Source organism: Chamaea fasciata, unplaced genomic scaffold, assembly GCF_029207755.1.
Source record: "Chamaea fasciata isolate MVZ Bird 193981 ecotype frontalis unplaced genomic scaffold, bChaFas1.0.hap1 SCAF_6, whole genome shotgun sequence".
Lineage (NCBI taxonomy): Eukaryota > Metazoa > Chordata > Aves > Passeriformes > Sylviidae > Chamaea > Chamaea fasciata.
The window spans coordinates 12,252,561-12,273,442 of NW_027094091.1; the positions used below are offsets into that span (position 1 = coordinate 12,252,561).

Genomic DNA, 20,882 nt, shown 5'->3' on the forward strand with positions numbered 1-20,882 from the left:
GCAAAGTGTTTTTAGATTTGCATGCCTTCATTGGTATGATTCTGAATGTGGTATCATTCCACTCTCTTGCAGGTCTTACTGAGATCTTTGCTATGGATTTGAAATCAATTCTGAGATTTTTCTGTGGAAAAATTAGACCAATAATTTGGCCTCAGCAAAAAATTGAATGGGTTTAGTATAATATACTTCTAAAAGTATATTTTGTAGGTCACAAAGAAATTAATGTATAAATGGTCCACACACAGAAGAATAAGTGTTGTGTATTCATGTAATTTGAAATGCAGGAGCAAAACCTGCTGGATTTTTCAGTGTGGAATTGAGTTCAGGTGTAGAATTTGGAGTAGTTATATGTATTATATGTTAGTTTTATGTGTTAGGTGTTACAGTATTGTATATGAAATTAAAATAATTATAATTCCAATTTAACTCTAAAGATAAATGAGAAGGTATTTATATACAACATGACATACTGCATTTTCTGAAAGCTCTTGTATTTCCACCTGATTTTAATCTCTTTTCTAGAACTCTATTAATGTTCATGAGAGACAGGTACCAGCTATTTTATTTGTATCAGCACTTAATTGAAACTCTCCCTTCTTCCCTGCAGAGAAGGGAGTACACCAGCCATGAATATGAAACAGTGATGTATCAATCTAGATGGGTCAGTGAATTTAGAAGTATATTACAAAGTCAGTAAAATCTATAATCTATTCAGGTGCCCATGTGATCTGCTTCCCAAGAGAGATGGTGGGGGTTTTTTTGGGAGTGGGTCAGACATTTCTGTTGGCTTTTATCTGAGGGAATGTTGTGAGTATTAGTAAAGAAAAGATTTTACTACTTCTGTCTGAAATGGAAATGGAAGTACGGACGTACTTCATTAAAGTTGCTGTAGTAGAAATTGACTCACCCTGCTTTTTAATGGATGATTACTATCATGATTAATAAACTAATATACTGTGATATTCCTGCGCATCTCTGACTGCCATTTCATTACCCAGTATTGAGTGAACCTAGATGCAATCTAGAGACTGAATGCTGTAGATACAAGGATCTTGTTTCCTGATAGAAATTTCCCATAATCTGTGATTTCTAACAGTCCTGATTACCTTTGTACAGTCTGGAGGTTGCCACCCTGACACGGGCAGATGCTGATCTGGAGGCCAATCGAACACAGATCTGTAAAGAAGTGATTGCTATGATGTTGAAGAACATGGTCTTAAATCACAGCCTCTTTCCTCATGTGGAGAAGAAGATAAGTTCAGTTTTTGAAAAGCGGTTTCTTGCAATGGAGAAAGAGATTCAAGAGGAGTATGAAAGGAAGATGGTGGCTTTAACAGCGGAATGTAATCTGGAAACGAGGAAGACAATGGAGGCTCAATGCCAAAAAGCAAGAGCTGCATATGAAGAGGCTGAGGAATTAATTAAGAAAATTAATGAAAAGGTAAATCTGGTTTTAAATCAAGATATTTTGTGTCATATGTAGTTTTATGGCAGTGTTTTCTCTTTTAGACTAGAACAACTTAGTTACCCTCCTAGAAGAGTAAAGATCAATATCTACAGTTAAGTATCTTCAAAAATTTAGATGTCGTAATTAGGGTAGTTGTTATTAAGAAATTGTGTTTAATTCACCAGAAAATGAATTTTTCTCAAGACAATCTGTGACATCTGAAAACAAAGGATTATCGTTACCCTGTTTGTTTTGGGGTTTTTTATAATTGCTTATACTACGGCAAAGTGTAATATTTTTATTTACTGTATTTTACTGCAGCACTTTCTGTGATTTCAGACACTGTGTGAAGTATTTTCCATATTCAGAGCAGAACAAATTCCCTGCATCATAAAGCTTCCAATATTTGTATTCTATTTTTGAAGAAAGCTAGAATATAAGCACAACCAAAGGCTGATTTCCCCCTGAAATGAGTGAAGGCAAGCAGAGCAATCTGTATTTCAGACAGAGCAAGGGATCTTGTGGACTTCTCTTGGAAATAACCTAATAAATAAAGAACTGAAATCAGAATATGATTCCTTACAATGCTCCAGTCTTTCATGTCTTTTTTCAAGTATATTGAATGTTTACTATAAAACTAATTCCCCCCCTTTTTCTTAATTATTATTTTTAACAACTTCCTGTGGCTTAGAAGCATTCTGGTAAGTTTTAAATATTTCATCTCTGTAAGCTTAAAATGCCCAGATGCCCAAGTTGATGTTTCATGTTTGTCTGATATGAGGGTGACTTGGTGGGAACAAATAGTGCAGTTTGTTACTAGTGGGGCTTTGCTTCTGGACCACAAGTGGCATTTGTGTATCGCATACCTGAAATGGTTAAGGTCTTTTATGACAATTCATGATTAAAGTTTTGACACAAGAAGTTTTTTTGCTGAGTGTGACCCTTTAAAGGTACTCTAGTATGTAGAGGCTCTCAGGAAGAACTTTGTTTTATCAGGCTGTTGCACAGGGAAAATTAATGGCACAAGGCTAGTGAGCCACTAGAATTTCTTTGATGTTTCCAAGTGAATTTTAAATTGTGACTCTGTGTAGCTTTTTATACCTGTAGGATATGCCTATCCTGAACTAGGGATGCTAGAAACACCAGAGGTGGGAAGGAAGAGATACTTGTGGGTACCTTCTTAGGCATGAAGTGAACTGTACTCTGCAGGAGACTTTTTCCTTCTATTGGATATAGAAGGAGCATAGATCTCACTGAGATAAGTCCTGCTGCCTTTGCAGAGAGAGAGGCCTGACTAATACTCAGTGTGTGAACCCACACTAAATATACTCTCAGCAAAGTGGCTTTGCTTTGTAAGAAATGTATTGGTGTTGGTTCATTCTGATTTGTACTGAAAATCCTGAATAGTAGGAGTCAAGCAAAAAAGTAAGGCCAGTCCAGTACTTGTCCTGATCCATTTACCATATCTTATCATGTTGCTGTTCACTTTTTTGTCTGTAGAAGGACTAGTTTTATGCTTGCCATGGCACATGGTCCAGAAGGACATTCTGGAGCGTGAGGCTTGGCTCACAGCCATGCTGCTGGGCAGCAGGTGTACTGACACCCAAGGGATGGTAGTGGAAAACAACTATAGAGCAATAACCTCCTCCCCATCTCAGCCAAAACAGAATTTATATTCCTTGCCTTTTTGATTAATTATTTGCTGCCTGCATTGTGTCTCTTGGGAATGAGAAGTGAAGTGCAGAGGGCAGTTCTCCTTAAGATAAGTGGTATGAAATTTAGAACAAGACTGACATAGTGACTGTTAGGTAGCTCTGCTGGCATAAGAAGCATTCTTTGCTCTGTGGGACATGTATGTTTTGATTCTGTAATGACTTTATGCCATCTGAGATTAAAACTATGAATATGTAAGTCTTACCAAAGAACTAAGAGAAGTATTTCTGGCAAAGATGCTTTTAAAGTAATTGCCTTTTCATTCTACTCCATGGCTGTAAATGTAAATCTAAAATGATGCTTTTGGATTAATTTGTAGAAAGTGATAGCTAAAGTAGGTCACCAATAAGAAAAACTTCTAGAGATTTTTAGTAGAATAGGGTTTTATTCTAATTTATATTGTTTTTTAAATTATGCATGTTATTTTGTTGGTATGCATTATATGAGTCTATTTAATTTTAGTTGGATATCAGGATTGATGAAACATAAAAAATTAATTTCATATATAGTCTTTGTGTGGAATTTCATTTTTTGTAATTTATCTTATATAAGACTTGTGAATTCTAAAAGGACTTCATTATGCCCTTGATGTGGTATCTGGATTAGAGACTGGCAACTGTAGAACCCTGCCATCCAAACAGGTGAAAACTATGGAAAGTATACACTGATTCAGTGTTAGCCTACACTTAAACCTGAAATGACAGTAACTAAAGTATTTCTAAAATATATATGAGCTAGTAGTACTGATACTTTAAAATATGTTGAATTCTGAAAATCACTTCTGATGCATTTATTTCTTTCTTCTCTGCAGCCTGCTATAGAATACAGAAGTCTTCTGGACGAACTTCACAGACTGGAACAGGACTGCCTGAAGAGGTTCCTTTTTGTAAAGCAGGAGGAATATTTTGCAAAGGCTTATAGAGAGCTGGCTGTTACCCAAAGAAAGGAGCTCCATACTATCTTTTTTACACAGATAACAAATGCCACTTTAAAGGGAGAACTGAAGTTGGAAGCAGCTAAAACATTAGTGGAAGGTTACTCTAAAATACAGGTAATAAGGTGATATGTCCATTCCTAACCGAAAGACAGAATACAAATCTGCAGTAACTTTTGAGAAATATTTCAGGATTAATGTTGTCACTTTCATAACTAACTTTCTTAGAGAAAGTGTTTTAAAAATTATAATGTCTTTTTTAGCATGTCTAGACATCTGCACAACTGTATATTGAGGTATATGCACATGTTCAAACTGCCTAGGCATCAAATGCTCTTGTATACTTAAGATGTACTGAGCCCTCCAATCCAAATATGCAGGTTATTGAAATTGTGGTCTGAAGTACTATGATTATGTACTTAGAGGGGTTGAGTGTCTCCAGGTTATAAGATAAAGGGATGCTGATGAAGAGTATGTTCAGGACTTTAGTTTTGCTTTTGATTATATTTTAAGCCTCTTGCAACATAATAGCTTCAGTTGCTTCCTCACAGGATTTTTTTGGTTGGTTGGTTTTTCCTCCATTTGTGTTGAAAGTTAGTGTTCTAGATGACAGAAGTTCTGGGAATTCTTCTTCTGACTGCTACTTGAGGAAGGGTTTTTGTTGTTGTGGTCCTGCAGGTTGAAGGGGGAGGTTAAAATGCAACATCTGAAAAGTAGGTATCAGAGCATTTAAGGCCTATTCATAAAATCTGTTGCACAACCTTATATACAGAAGTACACATGGGCTATTGTCAGAGGGAGATGCAGCAAGTACTTTGTGCAGAATACAGTTAAGCAGGCGGGTTCAAAGAGATAGAGCAAGTGGGAAAAGTTTTGACTGTGTTTTGGCTGCTCAGACGCAGGTCATGTAACTCGCAGACCTTGTCTTGGCTATCTGTGCTAGCAGAATGTCTGTTGTAGAACACTGTGTGCCTGACTGGTCTCTGCCCAGACCCATGTGTAGGTATCTAAACCTTCCTGTTCCCCACTGTTGGAAGGGGGAGCATCTAAACCAGCCTGTGTGCAGTGGACTGGGCTTTCCCTGTGCTGTACTCAACATACATGGAAGAGTTGGCTTTGAAGCCAACTTACAGACACCTCTGAAAGTCTGACCCTTTATGTAATTATGTAGTACACTGTAAAGAACAGTTCTACTAACACTGGTAGGGTTGCATGTGTATGTAGTTGTGAATACCTGTTAACTCAGGGCCCTCAGTACATGTACTAACTGTTCACGAAGGTGCACACAGTATTGAGGTAATCAGCCAATAGCTCAGCACATTACTTATTTTGTTTTGTTGAAATAACCATAATCATTTGGTGTGATCATTAGAGTTAAGTTGATATAAGCTTATTGTTTTACACTTGCAGGAATTTTTTAACTTTGACCTATTAATGAACAAATCTTGTCTGATACTCACAGGTGTTAGCTGACATTAGTATTGCATCTAATTCGATGTTCACATTTGTTCACATTCTTTCCTGTAGGGTGACATTGAAGAGGTAATGGATTTTTTGCAAGCTTGCAAGAAATATCATCTGAATAAAAGATTTTCTTACAGAGAATATCTTATAAGTAAGATACAGTCAAGTGATTCTCATGTCTCTGCTCTTATAAATGCCGCAGCAGCCCAGATATCAAGTCTCATTAATAAGACGGAAAGGTAAATAACTTAACTGTTTCCTTGTCAACCATTTGACTGCTTTATCTCACAGACAACAGACTCTTCAAAAGTCATTTTTCTGTGTTACCTAGCAGGAGAGTTGCATAAAAATGCTATCTTTTAGTTAATTCTAAGAAAATATTTTGTAAGTGATTTGCTTTGTTTATTAAATCCTGACAGGTGCTAAGGTGAGGTATTGTTGTCTGTGTCCACTCTGTACAGCACAGAGATGAATTGCTGGAAACATATTTCCTGTATAGTAGCTGTTTGTAATTCTGAATTCAGTGGGAACCAGACTCATGTAAGATTCTCAATGTCTTTATACATCCATTATTTGTGTAAATACTCATCAGTCCTCTGAAAACTCATGCCAGAGTCCCTTGCAACATGTACCAGGGAAGACCATTTGTCTACGTGCTTTATGCACAAATATCTGGATTTTACAGAAAAGAACAATTTTGATTCGCTTGTGATTGAAGGTGTTTGAGGAACTGGATGCACAGTTTCCCTTTCTGAGCTGGAAATCATGAATATTTTTAAAGGAAGTAGATTAAGTTTATAAATAATGTAACTGGAGGATTTTGACTAGCGGAAAATACACCTGTTGCAGGGAATTAAAAGGTAGATGTCAGGGAAGTAAAAAGTAGACGTGGAAATGGACTGTTGTAATACACTAATTTAATTTATTTGGGATATCATACCAGACCTAGGCTGATTGAGTACTCTGTGATAGGATTCTCAAAATCAAGGTAGAGAGGTAGAAATGGTGACTCAGCAGACACACAGAGATGTAGTTATTTAAAATTGTGTGGCTGTGAGAAAGACATCGTGCTGCTACCCAGGGAACTGTTAGTTTGGCAAATGGGGACGTTACTTAGGATCCTGCCAGGGCAGCAAAATGTCAGTGTACAGGAAAACAACCTAGCATGGCTGCTGTTGGTCCTGTGCATTCAGCTTTATTTGTATGTTTGAGATGTCTGTATTGAGGTCAGTCACTGACAATATGTGAAATGTGCATTAATAGAACTAGATGAACACTGATCTTTAAGGTGTGTTTTTTCTTCCATAATGTTAATTTAAAAATAATTTAATATTAGGAGGCAGGAAGTCTGTTAAATGCTACCATAGATTTCAAATGTTGGTGTGACAAGATAATTTATCTGGGTTTGTTGGTATCTTTTCCTTGCTTTTCTTTTTGATTATTGTGTTCTGCCTCTTTGGAATCATACCCTAAGTTTATTTTGAATCACCCTGAGTTTAGCCGCGAGATTCATTGGTTGGAGAGAGCTTCTTCCACTAGTCTTGCATGGTTTTTCTGAGGTCTATGGCTGTGTAGCTCAAAGACAAAAATGTCCTGGAATAGGAAATAAAATTCAGACATGTCTTTCACAGAGAGTTCCCTTCCATCATTTCATGCCTCTCTTTGGATTTGTATTATAGGGTCTGAGATGTTTTCACAGAAGATGTGGTTATGTGAAAAGCCTTTTTGAGAGCCTTATTGTGTGACCTTTGCAGTGTACAACTGGGACTTCTTGAGCTGGAAAAATTGGTTCCACCCATTGTTTAATGCCTGTTATTGCATCTAACAATCTCAAAAAAAATCGACTATAAAACGGAAAGGAAAGGCATAGTGTTAGTTAATCGAAGACCTCTTGGATCTTATCCCCAAAAATGTATTAAATGTATTAAAAAACCCTCCAAACTTCCAAAAGCAGCAAGCATTATTACCAAGATGAAGAATTAATTTTTCTAGCACTCCTATTAAACTTTCAGAGTATGCATTGGTTAGTTGTCTGTGAATGACACATGACAATAGTTAGAGATATCATTTGTACAGTAACAATCTCATTTGGCTTTCTGGGCCTAGAACTAGTTATTTTCCAGTAACTTCCCACACCTGCGACAACAGTAATTCCTCTCAGACGAATGTTGGCCAAACTCTTATAATTCATTCTTTAGGTGGTGTGATTGTAAAACTCCAGAATGTAATATCTCAGTTTATTTGCTGGTGTTTCATTTTCTACAGGCAAACTGAAATAGCCTAGTACAACTCATGAGAAATTCGTAATTACATAACATAGGCTCATACTTAAGTTTCTAACTAGAAAGTGATTTTGGGGAATGTTTACAAATTGAGGCATTAAAATTTGAGCAGCAAGAGAGGTCTGGTCTGAATGATACTTTAAATTTGTATCCATAGTATCCTCTTATTTTTCACCTTATCATTGAATCGGCTTGTCTAAATATAGATACAGCTCTGTCTCAATCTATTTTATCTAGCTTTATAATAGAGTGCTGTTATAAATGGAATTCTATAATACAAAACTTAAATGGAGAAGAGAGAAAAGATCTAGATTAGATATACCACAGATAGATGCTGTGTTAAACCAGCAGATAGATATTGAGGGGAGAAGTATTTTTAAAATGAAGCTTTAATAGTATGTTTATAATTTATCAAATAGCAAGGCAATTTCAAATTAACATGAAAAGGATTCTGTGTGGCTAGAAATGAATGTTATAAAAAGCAAGATAAACCCAAACCAGTTCTAGAGAGGGCTGTGAAGATTTTAAATGAAATAGAGCAACCAGAGTTTTCAAGCTGTATTTATTTAAAATGTCCCATTTGTCTGGACTAGTTTTTGAGTACTTACTGTCTTTTGAAAATCAAGTCTGGACTACAGTGCCAAAAAGCAGGAAAGGAGAATTTAACATAAAATCTGTAATCATGGATTTGAGGGATGGCTACATAGGTTCTTCATGTTTTTTCTTGAAGAATATTGGGCAAAAGGGTAGTACTTGAGGCAGTTTTTATCTTAGGTTGTTCTTGCTATCAACAGAGGTGCAAGATTCTTATGTTTTTGAACTATAACATCTGTAAAACATTGTGTTATTCTTTTGCCAGTATCTTCTTGTTCACAAGAAATTTCTTTCTTCAGTCTCTTAAAAACTGAATTCAGTTCTTGTGACTCATTAAGTACAAACAGTTACAAGCTCCTTTATAAATTTCTCCCAAAACTTTTTTTAAGACCTCAAGAATTTCCTGACTATTGTGTTTCTAAAGTAGTCAAAAAGCAAGCACCTTATGCTGGTCTTGTTCTTCCTAATAATCCCCATTTACATGGACCTTGTCCACAAAAAGTAGTTTTTGAATGGTGTCTTGGCTGGACATTTCTGGAAGTCAGCAGTAATGCATCACTATGAAGTTTTCTAATCACCTCTTAAAACCTTTTCTGCTTGTAGCACTATGCTAGTAGGGAAGGCATTTATTGCCCTGAATTATTTACACGAATTGTGATCTGGATGTGATCAGCAGCAAGATGCCGATTCAGCAGGTGAAATCCCAGTGTAGCTGGAGTAGCATGGGCTGAATCATGCAAGTTCTCTCTGTGTAGTTTCCGTATAGTGATGTGATTCAGCCTCCCTGTACATTCAGACCTGTACAGCTTTTCTGCTTTGTATCTATCTCCCTTTGGCTTTAGTGATGCTCCTGTTCCTTCTCTAGCTTTCATGAAACAATTTTCATTTGCTGGGGTCCAGCATCCCAGAACACTGGTTCTCTGTAACATCAAATACAAAGTCCTACTTTTTACTTCAGTGTTCTCACTCTGTATTTGCTCCTTAATTTGTTGGCTTTTGTTCAATACAGAGAAGTCAAGGTGTCTCTCTGACTGACCCGTGATACTGCTGCTGTTGGCAACACATTTCACCTCTGTACCTTCCTTGGTGCTCACTGCCTTTGGGAGGATCTCCCTTTAAACATCCCTGGCATTACCACAGTATTCTCCTTCATTAAAATTCTCTTTGTTCAAAGACATGTGCCTGCATATTTCTTCAGTGATTAAATGTCTGGTATGCTTAGACCAGGCAGTTTATCATACAGTCTGTATTGTCTCATTATTTTTATCCTCTCCTTTTGTTTTGCATTTCTGTTTGGAGTCCTTTGAGACTAGGACATCTTTTATCCCTACTACTGTAATTGTTTTTATATTGTATTTAAATGAAACCAGAAATAAAGGTGTCTTGCCAGGATTGAGCCTTTTAGGAATTACCATAGCACCAACTAATATAAGTTGGCACATAAACTGACATCAGCTTCTGTGGTGGGATACTGCATCACCTAGAGTTTTAGCTGTGCACATACTGGATCTCTAAATAAACCAGCTGAAATACTGTAGACCCTTTTCTTTAAATCCTAAAAATAGGTAGCTATGTATCATCTTCTTATCATTCTGTGTTGCATGACTTTTCTTAAACTTTCGTTTGCTGTGTGGTTCCAGCACATCTATCTTTTTCTATTGCAGACTCTTTTTACTGCCCTGCACAGGGATTTTAATTGGATGACGCAAGACTGGGTTTATTTCCTCAGTACAAGAAAGGATGAAGGTGTTAAAAATAATATCTTGGTTATTATCTTTCCTCACTTCCTCACCATAATTAATTACCTTTATTCTCATATCTTTTGCCTTGGGATCAGTCAAAAAGGAGGGGCAGGACTTAGAGTTACCAAATATGGGCTAAAAGCTGTGCTGTTCTGGAGTTTTTTGACAAAACACTGGATTTTAACATTGATTAGTTTCAAGGCAGAAATTACATGGCCAATAACAAGGCTTGGTGGGTTACTCTCAATATACTGAAAGATATTTTAGTCCTCTTTGCAGATTAAAGAAATACTATAGATAGGCTTTGAAAAAGCTCTGCGAAAGGAGGATCTCTTTTGTTGACATAACTGTGATAAAGCACATCTGAGTTTCTATCCAGCACATACATTATATAGGGGTGATGTTTCATGGCTTGCTCAGATAGTTGTGGGTGCTTGAGCAGAAGATGGGTAGGTGTGAATTATGGGATCTGACCACCCTGGTTACAGTGCAGTAAGTGCAAACAAGATAATTTGGTAATCTTCTGCTTTATTTTAGCTCTTATTTTGAGGATTTTGGTTGGAATTAAGTTGTCACAGTGGCAATAAATCCTAATAAACCAAAATGAGACTCTCCTTTCTGGAGAAGGGCTTGCTTACCCATTTAGATGCTACTTTAATTTAGGAGTTGGGCCAGGTATCACACTGGAATGAAACCTTGAAAGCCCTGGATTGATCTGAGTCCTGACTCTGTAATGTTCATGTCTTTGAAAAAACAGGGACTAGGTAGGTAAATTAGAAGATATCTGGATAACATCCAGGTACAGGTCAACAATTGGTGCTTTCAGTTCAAAGTTTCATGTTGACTTTTTCAACACCACGTTTTGTAAGTCCACTGTCCTTAATAGAAATTAAAACTCAGAAATATCCAACAGTCTGGTCTGAATTAAGAAGTTCTTTTTTTCTTCTGTTGAATAAGAAAGATTTGGGGAACTTGTACTGTAGATGTAATAGCAGGTAAGTTCTGAAATTTAATTTGAGTTTGTGTTGAGGGAGATTTTTTTAACTGTTGCAGGCACTGGTGAGATCTTGTTTTCTCTTTGACATTAAATACTGTAGCAACTGGAGGTAGTTCAAGACCATAGTCTTGAACTTCCACTTGAAAGCACTGTGGGCTTATGACTGACAATTTGTTGTTTCAAATAATTAAATTTAGCTATTATTTTGAAATTTTTATAATTCTTCTGATGTAAATTTAATAGGAAGTATGAATAGGAATATTTTGTGGATGTGATTGCTTTGTCTATTACAACTAATTTTTTGTTCTTTTTACTTGATTACATTCTTTAAAGAGAAAATTGTTTTTAATGAGGAGAAGGGGTTGTAAAAGACACATAAAATGGCATTCCAGGGTCATTAAATGAAAAAAACAAATATGCATAATATATAAGGTTTAAAATGTCTCATTTGAATATCACTAACATTACAAACTGCTGTGTAATTGGTTTTGTACTTGCCTGTCCTTCCTGTCCATCCTTCCCATCCATCCATCATTCTTCCCATTTCTTTTTCCTCCACCTTCACAAACTGCCTCAATTCTGTGTTCATCTCTGAGACTGTCCTTCGATTATCCCCATCCTTGTTTGATACTCTCAAGTTACACTGCTCAAGAAACAGAGGTCATTCTTTGTGTCTATTTTGCTGAGCCTTTTTGTGGTGCTAATTGCCTCAGATATCCTTTTGCTCTTAAGAATTTGGGATAACAGCCTTCAAACCCTGTTATTACAGAGCAGGTCATCTACCTGAAAGTCATTTGGGAATCCTGCTGGACCGAGCTGAGACTGAAATTAATTTTGTTAAACAGAAATTTGATCATGATTTAAAACAAGAAAAGCAGAAGCTTTGCCAGAAACTCATTACCAAGCGAAGGCGGGAAATGCTGCAAAAGGTAATTATTTTCAATGTATTTATTTTCATAGGGCTTATCATGAATTAGAAAATGAATTAATTGAAAAATAAAATGTAGTTCTTACAACCGGGGTCAACACTGCCAGGGGCATGGTTAAAAATAAGTGCCAATTGGTTTTAGCTGTGTACCACCATGTTCTGTATTACTCATGCAGTAATTATAGCTGTTCTTTTAGAAAAGTCTGCAAGAAAGTAACTTAACTTCATCTTAGCTGGAGAAACTTCTGAAGCTCCTCTGCTTAGTGTAGTATGTCCAAGGGGGTCATGACAAGCTTCTGTACCATGCAGATGGGCAAAAGCCAGCTCAGGTTCAGGAGATGGCTCAGATGACAGTCACCATTTGCTGTGGTTTTCCTGGCCCTGTGTGACCTGAGTGAATTCAATAGCACAGGTAAAAATCAGCTACAAACCAAAACTATTTAAAAAATGCTTTTCTTATGGTTGCTTGTGGTAGAACTCATGTCATCTCAGCCACCTAAAAGTCAAAGGTAACTCCAAAAGATACAGGTCATCACATCATGTCAGGTGACTTGCAGGTGATCTGACAAGGAGTTGTGGTGCAAAGGTAAACTTCAAAGTTACCTTTCTCTGCCTAAAAGATGTAGAAAAAAAATAGTTTGGATTAAGTGGTAATTGTTAAGATGACCCAAGCTAGGTGAGGTTGATCTTATCTTTTGCAGAATGTGTTTCCCTGCTTTGTGCTCTTTAACAGATACCAGTGTGAGCATAGACGGCTGGCCTGGTGATGGTGACATTGTTTGTTATATTTATTCTCAGTGTAGGTTGCTTTGGTTTAGCTTTCCAATGAAACTGCAAGATGAGGAAAATACAAAAAAAAAAAAACAACAAACAAAAAAAAAACCCCAACTTTTTTTTCTATCATTTTTTAATTTTTTTTTTCCTTCTTTGCTATTTGTTCCAGATTCACTTCTGGAAACTGCCAGATCACTGAAATTCTGATAGCTGAGATTATATCAAACCACATGATGATGCATTTGTTTAGGTGTTAGCTCTTTTATCGAGCAACAGTCCTTATTATCGCAGCCTTTGTATCTAACAATAGTCAGAGTTATCATGGACCTCCTATCACAGACCACCTTAGGTGCTCACAAGGCCAATCTCTTGAGGGCTAGGTAAGCCTCTGGGCACTGAAAAGCAGTTTTGAGAACGTGGAAAAGCAAAAGTATGTAATTTTGTGTTGCTGTGAAATTCATACTTAAGGACCTAGAATTCGAGATGTTCCTTTTTCTTAACTTTGTTCCTCCTTTTGGTAAATGAATCAGCAGAAGGAGCATCAGAAGGAGCAGCTGTCACTAGGAAACCCTTTCAAAACTTCTAATGAGATCTCTCACTACCTGAGACACTGGAAAAATCTTCTGAGTGATCACACCATTGAATTTGAAGAACTTACTGAAAAGCTTGACAATGAGGCCAGCGAAGCGCTGAAGGAGGTTCTATTTAGCCTAGCAGAGAAAGCCACTGAAGAGCTTAAACGTGTTCAGTGTGGAGTGTTTGTGCAAGAACTGGTCAAGCTCAATGTACCAAAGTTGTTCCTGCTAGAAGCTGTGGAGGAGCACAAAAAAGAGATGGTGGTTAAACACGCACAGCTTGAAAGGGAAGAACGTGACAAGAGTGTGGCTGCTGAAGAGCTACTTCAGCTCACCAGGCAGAAACTAAGCCAGGAGCTGGAAACAGGCATCTCAGAACAAAAAAAAATAAGGAGCTGGGAACAGTCAATATTCATGCAAGTATCTCTCTGCACTCTTTTCTTGGTTACTATGGCAAATAGAGGAGAACCTGGAGCTTTCACACCTGTCCAGTTGTAATTCTTAATGATTGGTTCTCTGTTGGGCACTTAGGCATTGATTTTTTTTTTTCCAAGCACTCTGCATATGCAGTACCAGTGAGTGAGCACTGCAGTGGAAATCCAGGAAGCAGCAGTCTTGAAGCTAAAAACGTGGAATAAAGGTTTTATCCTTTCATTCATTCCACGGGAGGTGTCACTTACATGTCTTTCATTGTTATTCTCAGTCTGTTCTTTGAAGTCCCGCACTTTGGAAATGCCAATTAGTGTGTCAGACCTAATTGGCCGCAAGTCCAAGCTCAATATAATCCTTCTAGCCACAAGTCAAGCCTTACTCATCAGGTTTGTTTTAAGCTTTGGCACAGTATTTCCACACAGTCCCTAAGTACACAGTGCAGTATCTGCCTGTCCAGCTCATGGCTCCATTTGTCAGACTGGGCTGCTCTGGCCTGCAGACAGAGTGTCCCTGCCACCAAGCCCTGAGCCAGCACGGCACAGGCATTGCTGCACAGAGGAGTTCTGGCCCCTGGAAGTGTTATGGCCATTGCTGCCTGCTACAGTGTGACCCTAGGGAGGTGGGAAAGCAGGTGGTGGCCTTGCCACAGTTGGGAGACTACACAAGGAGGCCCATGGCTGTGGCCGGGAGTGGTTGTGCCTCTCACAGTGGGCAGCAAGGTCCTTGAGAGATCAGGGAATGTTTGTGAGCATTTCTTCTTAGCTTTAAGGCAAATTTATGTCTGTCTGTTAGATTGCCTGAATATTTGCAGTACTACATTTCCTGTACAATGTCTATTTAATAAGAGACATTGTTAGAGACATGGGAACATGAAAACATAAAATTGCCGCTTTAGGGGAAGCAACTGGAACAGGCAAACCTATAATAAGCTGTGTGGCTCTGAATAAAATGTACCAGGCATGAGATTGGACAGGAAGAAAAAAAAGAGAAAAAAAAAAAAGACACTTGTAAAAGTTTCTCCTTCATACCCCCTCCTTTAAGGCAAAATAGATTTGTATGGGCAGTTTTTTCCCAACAGAATTTCTTTTTAAGTTTTCCTGCCATGTTGTAAAGCCATATAACAGGAAAATAACAGGAAACTTTACCAATTACATTTGCTTTGCTAAAGAAAAAAATTTCCATTTTTCCCCATTGTTTTGGTTCTAATTTCAAGGGCTTTGTATTTTATTCAGCATTTAAAATATTTTTCTGTGAGTCATTCATAGGTATTTTCTAGCTTGTCTTAACTATCTCTTGTTTACATTGCTGAGAGCAGACCTGCAGGATATGGAGGTAGATTGTATGAGCCAGCAGGATTTTTCCTATTTCTAACTTACCATTCCATAATAATTGTGTTCCAACATGCGGTGTGCCTGTCATACTTGTTAGATGCTATCTTTATTTGAAGCAGCAGTAAGCTGTTTGGGTTATTTTTCAGTAAAATGCAGGAAAATATATACAAAAAAAATGCAGCAACAACTGTCCTATCAATAACCCCTTAAAATCTGTCACTGTCTTTTTTCAGTCCATTGTCTGTCATGGTATTTTGATGACAGATGCCAGCTCTCATGTTTATGTTCTTATCTGCTATCTAGTTTTCACAAAACATTATTTTGAATGATAGCTTTTCATTTTTGTTGCTTATCAAACAGACCATGGGTTAGTCCAAAATATTTATGAAAATTGTTTATGCTTAAAGTCCTTTTTAAATATAAACATGGCCAAACTCTATTTGCTGTATTTTGTTTCATATCTCTCTTTATATATCTATATACATGGATTTATAGCATGGACTTTCTTCCATGAGTCTAAGACAAGATGACAAATGGTTAAGTATACTATAAATGATCATTTGGAGTAGTCTTGTCTTAAAGTAAACAACTTTTTGAAGGGAAAAACCTCATGCATTAAAAGTGTATTAACTGTTCGTTGATGAATCAGTAGAAAGAAAAAAGGCTTTCTAAACTCAAATATTTTAGTAAAATGATGAGGTAGTATAGGCCTGGTATACATTAAATAAAAGTATCAGTACTAATGAAACATGCAGTATGATACATTTTTCAATGAAAAGTGCTCGTTAAAAAACATGCAGTTCATGTTTTAAATACAGACATTTTGTGGAATAAAGGAAATTTCCAAACAAATAAAAGTGTGTTATTTTTTATGAAATATTTTTAGGGAAAATAAGATAAACAAGGTAGGAAGATGAATGTAGTCTATGGTTAATCAGAACTGAGCATGCTTTATTTTTAAGTCAGCTTGACCTGATGATCAGTTCCTTAGAGATCTGTGCTGGGAACCTTATTTCTACAAAATGGGAACTTTGAGTAATTCAAATTACTCTTAAAATATATTTCATTTTTCAGACTGCAAAGAGCCTTTTTGCAAATAACAGCTGGAACCCTTGTGACCTGCTGATGGAAGGGATGACATATGCGCTTATAATAAAAAGAGATTTAATTTTATTTTTTCCTTCTCCATAGCTGTAACTGTTAAGTGCTGGGAAAGAGCACAGGGAGGCTTTATGGGAAGCTTTTATCTTGATTTCAGCTGAAGTTCAGAGATTATATTGTCTGAAGAGGTGAAAGGATTCTATGCATAGGAAATGTGCTAAAAATATTAATTTATTTTTAAAATATTCAAAAGCTGTTTTCCTTTGAAAATGAAGTTTTACAGTCCAGGAAGCTCTGGATGCAGAATTTAACGTATTCTTAAGGGTATGTTGTACATGCTGAGCGGTTCACTGCTGTGTATGGAATCGCCAACTGATACGTGGAGTAGACCAAAAAAGGTTGATCACTGCTGAGTAAATGAAGTGTTTGTGTGCATGTCTCTTACATTTTATGCAATATTGCCTAAATCACTGAACAGCAAATGCTTCTTGTTTCTTTTTAACAGGCAACTTCTAAGTTTACCCCTCTCAGTCTCAGAAGAGGAGTTGCTTAGAATGAGGCAGGAGTTGCACTGCTGCTTCTCTCAGGTGGACAGCAGCTTGGCTTGGCCCAAGATAAGAGCAAGAACCTTGCTTCAGTCTTTTGAGCTGGAGCAGAGGGACGCTGAGGTGCTGAAAGTTGAGCAGAATTTAGCAATGATCAACAAACAGGTGAGAGCAGCATGGGACCAGTGTGGGGATGTGGAAGGGCTCCCTGGGGGTACCTGTGGCTGCTGGTGCTGGCTGCAGATCTGGGTCTGTAGATTTTTCATGGGTGTGACAGCAAGCATATGCCTTCCTGTCTGCATGGACCAGTGGACTTGAAGGTAATGGTTTGGGCAGCAATTGGATAAATAGGTTTTTTTCACATACCACCTGTGTATTTCTGTTGCTTTTGTGTAAGTTTTGGGAGTTTCTGAAAAAGAAACTTCTACATTGTTTTGTCACTTTAGGAAAGTAAAGTTTCTGAGTTAGATGGCCTTTCTTGGCAAGAAATTTGGCATGATTTCTGTTTCTTGTTTCCAAAGGATTTAAGTGTATGCAGACAGTTTGGGGTTATTTCCCCGTATCTAAATATGCAGAAGATGAGGCATCCTCAAAGTTAGTGAAATATTTCCAGCAAGGAGTCTATCTGCCTATCAAATCTAGCACTTCTTAAAGAACCCTGTGAGGGGTGTGTAATTCCTTCAGTAAACTGTAAAAGCTATGGAATTATAAATGGTTTTCAGTTCTTATAAAGTACAGGGGCAGGAAATGTTTTCTGTATTAGAGTTGTGTCTGATACCATCTTAAAAAGGAGGACTCGCCCTTGCTTTGTTTTGGTTCGGTTATGTTTTCTAAACATGTCAACTACATTGGTTAATTGTGCTAGGAATTAGCTGAGTTCAAAGCCTTAATAGTTTCTAAAGTACTAAAGGAGGGAAATGACTTTGCAAAACCTTACAGCTTAACAGATGTTATCATTTCCCCAAGAGTACATATACTTACTTGGTATTCTTGTAAAGAAATAGAAAGGTCAAGAATAATTTGATTACATGGAATGGTGCTTCTTAATATTGTCATGGTTCATTTGTGATTCATAGACTGTGTGTTGAAAACAATGTAGATCTTAAATTAATATTCTTTGTTCATTTTTAACTGTGCTGAGAAGACAGCATATCAGTTAACATCTTCTCTTATCACTGCTAAAGCTTGTTTAAAATCAAATTTTTATGCTGTGAGTTTTCATGGAAAGGATGAATATATAATTCTACTTGAAAGGAAATTCTTAAAAAATTCTAACTTTGAACGTCTGAAATGAATTTTCTGGATGAATAGGCAGCACGTTCATTTCAGAAATACTTTCTCAGTGAAAATCATGTTTGCCAAGTGTTTCATTGTTTGGTAGATGTACCAATAATATCAAGTAATAATCTTAACATCAGCATCCTCATACCTCTTACAAATAAAGCATTTTTGCTCATCTTCTTGCAGCAACATTCTAAAACGGGAAAAACAGGATCCAAGAATAGAAATAAGTTAGATATTCTCAAGAAATCTTTACAGGACAAAATTTTAATTTATGAAGACTCAGTGAAAGGTGAAAATTTGAATAAGGTATGTACAGTCTTTTCTGGACTTAGGTCAAAATGTAGATCTTTAATAATTAATGACTGACAGTATCAATATGAATAAGAACCAGAGAAAAAAGATGTCAGGTATAGTGGCATGATGCATCTCCCTACTATTGCCTACCTTTATCAAGATGTTTCATTTAATACTTAATAGTTTTTGCTTTGTTTTAATTTTTGCCTCTTAGTTACAGAACTAATTGAAAGGAAGTCTTGATTCTGGTGTGTACCTTTTGAAGACACACAGCCCCAGTCTAAAGTTAATCCTTGAGAAATGAATGGGGCCAATTTTAATACAGGATTTTGAAGGCTTTTTACTTCCCTGCTAATAGATGTTCCAAGAGATCTTTCACATGTGTAGTCCTTAGACACTACAGCTGGCCTTTCTGGTGTTGTAGTTCACACCAACAGGGCAATCACTCTAAGTCTTCATCATTTTTAGGCTGGTAAAATGAGGGAGATTTAGTACATGTACAAAGGGGTGCCTGCTGTGTTAAGGTACTAACCATGTAGATATCCCAATTAAATAGTCAAGCTCGTATCTGCATGTTCTTTAAAAAGAGAGGCCAAACTTGATGGGATAAATGCTTTACATTCAGTAGAAGGGCAACATATCTGCTCTCGGAGGCCATGGTGGTAGTAAACTCGACCAAAACTTTTAAAGGTTTTGACATTCCTCCTTTGATGACTGTGGTTCTTCCACTCTGACAAAGACAGTAGTTATTTGAGCATTGCTGTTAAAGTACATAGTACTGGAAATTTCTGAAAATGCTGATTTCTGAAAATGGTTGTGGTTGGTTTTGGTTTTTTTGGTGTCCTGTGAAACCTATCAGATTAGATTTGTCAGGATGAAGAGAGAATTTAGAGGTGGAATGAGGAAAAACCTTGGGTTCTGCAATCCAACTGTGTGTGTAAGAACCTTGGGCTCTGCTATCCAACAGTGTGTCTGGTTGGGCATGTGGAGCAGCAGGTGATATCAACACCACTAGTGGAGTTGGAGCTATCAGGGCTTCGTGTGCATTCTCTATCTGTGTCTTCTCTCTTTTACATTGCAACTCTTTGGGCCCGCGTGAATAATACAGGGAGACAGAATAAAACCTGGTAATTTTTTACTGTCTTTTGAAGATCCAGCTACCTAAATGTTAGATATGCAGTGTAGTCATTAGTGTCTAAGCTAGACATCCACCTTACATGTCAGTGGAAACCCATATTTTAGGTTATGAAACCTACTGAGAAGTATCGTTTTCTTTTCTTTGAGTGTGAAAGAAGCTTAGAGTGAAAAACTCAGATGGAAGCATCTAAAGGCAATTGCAGCTGGCTGCTATACACATTGTCCCACGGAAAAGTCGTCACAATTCTGTGTCCTTGGCTGTCAATGTCAGTGGTACAGCATGGAGAGCACATCAGTCACACTGCATTGGATCGTGTGCCTGCACATGCTGCACTTGCCTTTCACCCTTGAATAGTTCCTGTGGATGTTCCATCAAATATGTGGCAGCAACACAGTTACTGAGTAAAATCACTTTGATTTTATGCTGTTTGATGTTGATCCAATCCAGTTTTAATCTTATTTGAAATCCATTGCCAGTAGACTTTCGATTTACAGTTTAACTTTATTTAAGAGGATTTTTTGTTATTTGCCCAAAGAGTAGTAGGCTGAATATCGTCAGTCAGCATTAACAGGCACTTGCCAATTTGAAACTAAATACAGTCTTTCTATAAGTTTCATGTTTTTTCTAAGCAAAAGGGCATATTTTATCTTTCCATTTAACCACAGGTAACCATAGATTTATTTGTATTTCTAGCTTTTAATTTTATTATAATAAAATTATTAAGATCCTCTGTTTTGGGATAACATTAATATTAGAGTTCTGACTACCCTAAAAGAAAGGCTGATCTCTTTACAGCATTTGGCTTTACTGTAATTTTTTTTTTTGATTACAGTAAAAGCTTGGAATTGAAGGTTAAAAGCACTTCTTGAAACAGTGTATTACATTATAAGATAACAGCATTGATTTCTTTGCTTTCATAATCCTGCTTGTTAATTGCAGAGTACTAAAATCATAAGTGTGCATGTGGGAGTTTCCGTTAATCTTTCTATCTCTTGTGTTTTGGTTGTTTTGGGTTTTTTTTTAGATTAAGTGTGAGTTGCAGCTTGAAAAGGAGTGTCACCTGCGCAATCTGGAAAATAAACTTGGAGAGTATATTGCTTCTTTAGCCTTTCAAAAGACTGTTAAAAAGTCCAAAATGCTGGAGCTGTATACTGCTATCATACATGTGCAAGCTTTGCTCTTTGAACAACTGAACACATCAAAAACCCTGTCAAAACTGGAATGTATTCAGATTTTAGAAGCACATAATCCTGTAAGTAACGTAGTTGTTAAAAGAAAAAAAATCCTGTTAGGAAACTGCAACTATT

The 20,882-nt window shown here is 37.0% G+C and overlaps 1 protein-coding gene across 1 annotated transcript in view; it reads left to right on the forward strand.

Moving 5' to 3' along the window:
• Window positions 1–20,882, forward strand: part of EVC2 (EvC ciliary complex subunit 2) — a 62,608-nt gene that overhangs the window by 32,520 nt on the left and 9,206 nt on the right. Inside the window, exons 10-17 of the mRNA XM_066185445.1 lie at window positions 1,117–1,441; window positions 3,972–4,211; window positions 5,622–5,797; window positions 11,943–12,102; window positions 13,409–13,866; window positions 16,820–17,024; window positions 18,327–18,449; window positions 20,600–20,827. Coding sequence (XP_066041542.1) covers window positions 1,117–1,441; window positions 3,972–4,211; window positions 5,622–5,797; window positions 11,943–12,102; window positions 13,409–13,866; window positions 16,820–17,024; window positions 18,327–18,449; window positions 20,600–20,827 — 1,915 coding nt within the window. The remainder of the gene's footprint in view (window positions 1–1,116; window positions 1,442–3,971; window positions 4,212–5,621; window positions 5,798–11,942; window positions 12,103–13,408; window positions 13,867–16,819; window positions 17,025–18,326; window positions 18,450–20,599; window positions 20,828–20,882) is intronic.